This window comes from Sinocyclocheilus rhinocerous, unplaced genomic scaffold (genome assembly GCF_001515625.1).
Source record: "Sinocyclocheilus rhinocerous isolate Xijiao unplaced genomic scaffold, SAMN03320098_v1.1 scaffold805, whole genome shotgun sequence".
Classification (NCBI taxonomy): domain Eukaryota; kingdom Metazoa; phylum Chordata; class Actinopteri; order Cypriniformes; family Cyprinidae; genus Sinocyclocheilus; species Sinocyclocheilus rhinocerous.
This window is the reverse complement of record NW_015646430.1, coordinates 277201-284088: the sequence shown is the minus strand read 5'-3', so window position 1 is coordinate 284088 and position 6888 is coordinate 277201. Positions and strand designations below refer to the sequence as shown.

At 32.2% G+C, this 6888-nt stretch overlaps 1 protein-coding gene across 1 annotated transcript in view; it reads left to right on the top strand.

Moving 5' to 3' along the window:
• The window catches only part of sntg2 (syntrophin, gamma 2), a 79922-nt gene extending 73985 nt beyond the window's left edge, over positions 1 to 5937 (top strand). Inside the window, exons 16-17 of the mRNA XM_016511900.1 lie at positions 1821 to 1931; positions 5492 to 5937. Of these exons, the coding sequence (XP_016367386.1) occupies positions 1821 to 1931; positions 5492 to 5623 (243 nt within the window). The 3' untranslated portion in view covers positions 5624 to 5937. The remainder of the gene's footprint in view (positions 1 to 1820; positions 1932 to 5491) is intronic.
• The last annotated feature ends 951 nt before the right edge of the window (positions 5938 to 6888 follow it).

Here is a 6888-nt window from a genome sequence, read left to right as displayed (position 1 = left end):
AAGGTGCTTCAGCTAAATATTTAGTTACATTATACTTATGCAATGTACTTATTTCAGTTTTTTTTATTTTTAATACATTTACGAAGTTGTGACAATTCTGTTTTTGCTTTGTCAGTATGGTGTATGGAGTGTAGATTGATGTGGAAAAAAAGTAATTTAAAGAAGTTTATCATAAGGCAGCAACATAACAAAACATGAAAAAAAATGAAGGGGTATGAATACTTTCGCAAGGCACTGTATATTTATTACATTTTTATTTATTTTCTGTGTATATTTATTAATTTTTATTTTCATTTTTATTTATTTTATATCGAAATAACAAAATGTTATCAATATCAAAATGTTTAAAATAAAAAAAACATTTTCTTATGAATATTGTTTTAATTGGTGATCAATTCATAGGTTTTTTTTCCCATTTGTTTGTTTTTGTTTTTATTTTATTCTCTATTAAAATATCTGAATGTTATCAGAATCAAAACGTTTCAAACAAAACATGTTTTCTTGTGAATATTGTTTTATTCGGTAGTCATTAATGTTTTTCCATCTATGTTTATTTTTGTTTTTTATTCATTTATATTTAATTAAATTGTTTTATTTTTATTGTATTTTTTTTTTCTTAATTTTATTCTGTCCAAATATTATCATATCAAAATGTTTAAACAAAACATGGGTTCCTTGTGAATTTTGTTTTAGTTGGTGATCAATTAATAGGTTTGTCCAGTGTTTTTAAAATCTCTTTACATTCCTTTAATCTGAAAAATTCCTTTAAATATCAAAAGCCATTTCCACAATGACATCATCATCATCATCTTCGTCATCATCATCATCATCCAGGAAGTGACATCAGCAAATATTGCATTTTTTTTCATTTATTTACAGTGTATTATCAGTGAATCGGATGAATTCTGGGATTTTTGTGTTCCTAAATTACAGCTCAATCATGTTTTATTTTTGAAATTAAGAGTTCAGCAGGTGCTGGTTAATGGCATGATTTGTGATTCACACAGAAGCGTTCGGACGGCATGAATAGACTAACACGGGCTGATTACGAGGCTGATAGACCAGTTTAATTGTGCCGTCTAAATCTGGCGTGTATTGTTCTTGGTTCGAATAGCAGCCGGTGATTTGCACATCAGTGAAAAGTGTGTTAAACGTGATAGTCTTCAGTCTTCTCTTACGATGCGCTGATTACGTCTGTGCGTTTAACCCAAACCAGCTCAACTACCTACGAGATGCAGATGAGTTTGTTCTTCATCAGATTTGGAGAAATGTAGCATTGCATCACTTGCTCAGCAATGGATCCTCTGCAGTGAATGGGTGCCGTCAGAATGAGAGTCCAAACCGCTGATAAAAACATCACAGTAATTCATACCACTCCAGTCCATCAGTTAACATCTGGAGAAGTCGTGTACTGAATTCGGTCCTCAAGTGTCACTGTTTTAGCACATTAAACCACATTAAGCTTTTTAAAATGTCCCAAAACCATGCCTTGAACTAAGCACTGACTGTTTTTCTTTATACTTGAGTCCAAGTTCAAAATAAAACTCTTTGAACCGTTCCATTGTGAACATACGGAGCTGTATGAACCACTGCAAGCTGTAACGTAAACAGGAAGAGAACGTAAAAGTTTGAATGCAAAAGATTTGAAAAATATTTTTTCCCCACCACTGTGTCCCTTTAGGGGCTCCGTAAAACATTTATAAAGTATGGCCACATTTTTTAAGAACATTTATAAAGAAATGACCACTTCATTTCTCAAGTGCACAGATTTTGCATGCCCGTCTACTCTGCTTACATTTTTTTCACCTGCTTTTCCACAGAAAACCATCTGGAAATACAAATTCTCCCAGCTGAAGGGTTCATCGGATGACGGCAAGACACGAGTGAAGCTCCTGTTCCAGAATTCAGAGAATAAACAGATCGAAATGAAGGTCAGAATGTGTTTACACGAGAATATTAGGATGAAATGTCATCAGACAACATTTGTGCTGTATAAATATATCATAATTTCCGGGTTTACAATATTAGTTTAACTGTTTTGATGTCAGATTTATCGTCCATTTAATAAAATAGTCAAATTAGATGAGATATTTAACCTTGTAAAGCCTGACATATGAAATAATAGTCAGAAAAAATAGGATAGTTTCTTAAACCTTTAGTCAAAATATAATCAAAAACTAAAAAAGTTTGCTTGTGTGTTTTCTGTTGAGTATATTTGGTGCATTAGGTGTTTATAGTATGATATAGTGAGAATATGGAGAGAAAAACAGCTCAACTTCATTCAGAGGCCCAAACTGAGGCAAAATATGAAATTTGGTGCAGATGCTGATATTTATACGGAAAAAACGATGAAATGCGTCTGATAGGTTTTAATGTAAATCAATGGGATCTTTATAACAGTAGAGCAGATACTGACATAAAATTATATAAATATCAGTCGTCACTCTATATCGCCAATAATATTTCTTAGTAAGATGAGATTGAAATGATCCAAACATATAATGCAGTGCAATCCAGTGCTGATTGAGAGATGAAGAAATAACCGTGAGATGTTCTGGAGGTGAACAGGTGAGGTGAAGAATGGCAGATAATTGCAAAATGCTGATGAGCAAAGCTTGTCGCATCAAACAAAAAAAGACTTGAGACTTTAAAGGTGCTTCAGCGAAATATTTAGTTAAGGGTATGAATACTTATGCAATATACTTATTTCAGTTTTTTTTATTTTTAATACATTTACGAAGTTGTGACAATTCTGTTTTTGCTTTGTCAGTATGGTGTATGGAGTGTAGATTGATGTGGAAAAAAAGTAATTTAAAGAAGTTTATCATAAGGCAGCAACATAACAAAACATGAAAAAAAATGAAGGGGTATGAATACTTTCGCAAGGCACTGTATATTTATTACATTTTTATTTATTTTCTGTGTATATTTATTAATTTTTATTTTCATTTTTATTTATTTTATATCGAAATAACAAAATGTTATCAATATCAAAATGTTTAAAATAAAAAAAACATTTTCTTATGAATATTGTTTTAATTGGTGATCAATTCATAGGTTTTTTTTCCCATTTGTTTGTTTTTGTTTTTATTTTATTCTCTATTAAAATATCTGAATGTTATCAGAATCAAAACGTTTCAAACAAAACATGTTTTCTTGTGAATATTGTTTTATTCGGTAGTCATTAATGTTTTTCCATCTATGTTTATTTTTGTTTTTTATTCATTTATATTTAATTAAATTGTTTTATTTTTATTGTATTTTTTTTTTCTTAATTTTATTCTGTCCAAATATTATCATATCAAAATGTTTAAACAAAACATGGGTTCCTTGTGAATTTTGTTTTAGTTGGTGATCAATTAATAGGTTTGTCCAGTGTTTTTAAAATCTCTTTACATTCCTTTAATCTGAAAAATTCCTTTAAATATCAAAAGCCATTTCCACAATGACATCATCATCATCATCTTCGTCATCATCATCATCATCCAGGAAGTGACATCAGCAAATATTGCATTTTTTTTCATTTATTTACAGTGTATTATCAGTGAATCGGATGAATTCTGGGATTTTTGTGTTCCTAAATTACAGCTCAATCATGTTTTATTTTTGAAATTAAGAGTTCAGCAGGTGCTGGTTAATGGCATGATTTGTGATTCACACAGAAGCGTTCGGACGGCATGAATAGACTAACACGGGCTGATTACGAGGCTGATAGACCAGTTTAATTGTGCCGTCTAAATCTGGCGTGTATTGTTCTTGGTTCGAATAGCAGCCGGTGATTTGCACATCAGTGAAAAGTGTGTTAAACGTGATAGTCTTCAGTCTTCTCTTACGATGCGCTGATTACGTCTGTGCGTTTAACCCAAACCAGCTCAACTACCTACGAGATGCAGATGAGTTTGTTCTTCATCAGATTTGGAGAAATGTAGCATTGCATCACTTGCTCAGCAATGGATCCTCTGCAGTGAATGGGTGCCGTCAGAATGAGAGTCCAAACCGCTGATAAAAACATCACAGTAATTCATACCACTCCAGTCCATCAGTTAACATCTGGAGAAGTCGTGTACTGAATTCGGTCCTCAAGTGTCACTGTTTTAGCACATTAAACCACATTAAGCTTTTTAAAATGTCCCAAAACCATGCCTTGAACTAAGCACTGACTGTATTTCTTTATACTTGAGTCCAAGTTCAAAATAAAACTCTTTGAACCGTTCCATTGTGAACATACGGAGCTGTATGAACCACTGCAAGCTGTAAAGTAAACAGGAAGAGAACGTAAAAGTTTGAATGCAAAAGATTTGAAAAATATTTTTTCCCCACCACTGTGTCCCTTTAGGGGCTCCGTAAAACATTTATAAAGTATGGCCACATTTTTTAAGAACATTTATAAAGAAATGACCACTTCATTTCTCAAGTGCACAGATTTTGCATGCCCGTCTACTCTGCTTACATTTTTTTCACCTGCTTTTCCACAGAAAACCATCTGGAAATACAAATTCTCCCAGCTGAAGGGTTCATCGGATGACGGCAAGACACGAGTGAAGCTCCTGTTCCAGAATTCAGAGAATAAACAGATCGAAATGAAGGTCAGAATGTGTTTACACGAGAATATTAGGATGAAATGTCATCAGACAACATTTGTGCTGTATAAATATATCATAATTTCCGGGTTTACAATATTAGTTTAACTGTTTTGATGTCAGATTTATCGTCCATTTAATAAAATAGTCAAATTAGATGAGATATTTAACCTTGTAAAGCCTGACATATGAAATAATAGTCAGAAAAAATAGGATAGTTTCTTAAACCTTTAGTCAAAATATAATCAAAAACTAAAAAAGTTTGCTTGTGTGTTTTCTGTTGAGTATATTTGGTGCATTAGGTGTTTATAGTATGATATAGTGAGAATATGGAGAGAAAAACAGCTCAACTTCATTCAGAGGCCCAAACTGAGGCAAAATATGAAATTTGGTGCAGATGCTGATATTTATACGGAAAAAACGATGAAATGCGTCTGATAGGTTTTAATGTAAATCAATGGGATCTTTATAACAGTAGAGCAGATACTGACATAAAATTATATAAATATCAGTCGTCACTCTATATCGCCAATAATATTTCTTAGTAAGATGAGATTGAAATGATCCAAACATATAATGCAGTGCAATCCAGTGCTGATTGAGAGATGAAGAAATAACCGTGAGATGTTCTGGAGGCTTGTGAAGATCATTCCTCCGCTGAGGAACAGTGAAAGTAAAGCTTCTGGAAACAAACGCTCCTCAAAAGATCCTGAGGATCAGATTTGAGATTCTAAAACATGATTGATGGAGAATCAAGTAAAGCTGAGCTGCTTCAGTCCAGTAAGTGTTCATCTGGAGATATTACTGCAGTTATTCTGACCTTTACTTGATCAAAATCAGTCAAGATGCGAGGCAGTTTAATGTTGAAATATAAGTGAGAAACATCTTCCTGATGGCTTCTTTTCTTCCAGGAGCTGGAGTTTGCTAATCTGACGGCTGTGCTTCATTGCATTCACTCGTTCATCGCTGCTAAAGTGGCCACGGTGGATCCCGTCTTTGTCAACAGTCAAAGTCTCACGCAGAAGTACATGTGCAGCAGCTAGAAACATCCGTGTGTGACGAACATGTACAGTCTCGTCTGGTTCTCTGATTTTATGCACAATATATCTAGTTCTTGTTATTTTTGTACGAATCTTCTAAATTCAGAGCGACGCTTAAGGAGCACTTTGAGTAGATGATATTTTGACATGCTTTGAGTTATGATTTCTTTCTTAACTACTAACACGATCAATCATGTGCTTACACTGATTATGTAGCAAAGCAGATGTTGACATACAGCATTATAAGTTGATGCATGAACTGCATTTGACAATTTACAGGGCAAAACGGGTGAAACTGAGACTTCCAGCTGTAAAATCAACCAAACTAACTGACTTTGTGTTCTTTATATAATTCGTTTTATATAGTCCCCCACATATCTCATTTATTTATTTATTTATTTATTTATTATTTTTAAATAGCCCCCCAAATATCTTATTTATTAGTTATTATTATTATTATATTTGTCCCATTGTCAATCCCAAAGAGAGTAACATATTACAATAATTTGAAGGGAAAACAATATTAATTTACCCTAAACTGGTAAAATAAATCAGAATTTTTATAATCCAAATTGTATATAGTTCCTCAATTATCAAATGTATTTATTTATTCATTTATTTTTTTTACAGTGTGTTTTTGCAAGGGTCAAATTAATACCAAACTGAGTAACATATTAAAATAATTTGAAGGCAAATTAACAGGCTGATTTCAAAATTTTATTTTTACACATGCAATCAATCTTCACAGAACATGAGGTATAATTACAATTATACCAAAAACACACTGTGATGAATTATTGATTGTTGTCTTAATTTTACTTGCAGTTTAAAATCTTTGAATCATGAAATTAGTTCTACGTATTATTGTTTATGTAGTGAATGCAGTAGTTACAATATAGAAAACAGTGGCCTTGAAAAGTATTTAAATGCTTTAAAATATTTAATGTCATTAGATGCAAATTATGAAAGCAAGTGTCTGTAAACTAGCGCTGTCAAATCGATTAATCGTGATTTATCGCATCCAAAATAAAAGTTTGTGTTTACACAATTTATATATGTGTGTGTAAATATAAATAAATAATAATAAATATAAATAAACATTATATATTTCTTATATACATGCATGTGTGTGTATTTATTATAGTACACACACACATATTATGTAAAAAAACTATTATTTCAGATGCGATTAATTACAATTAATCAGTTTGACAGCACTGCTCAGGTTCTTATTTACACACACACACACACACACACACACACACACA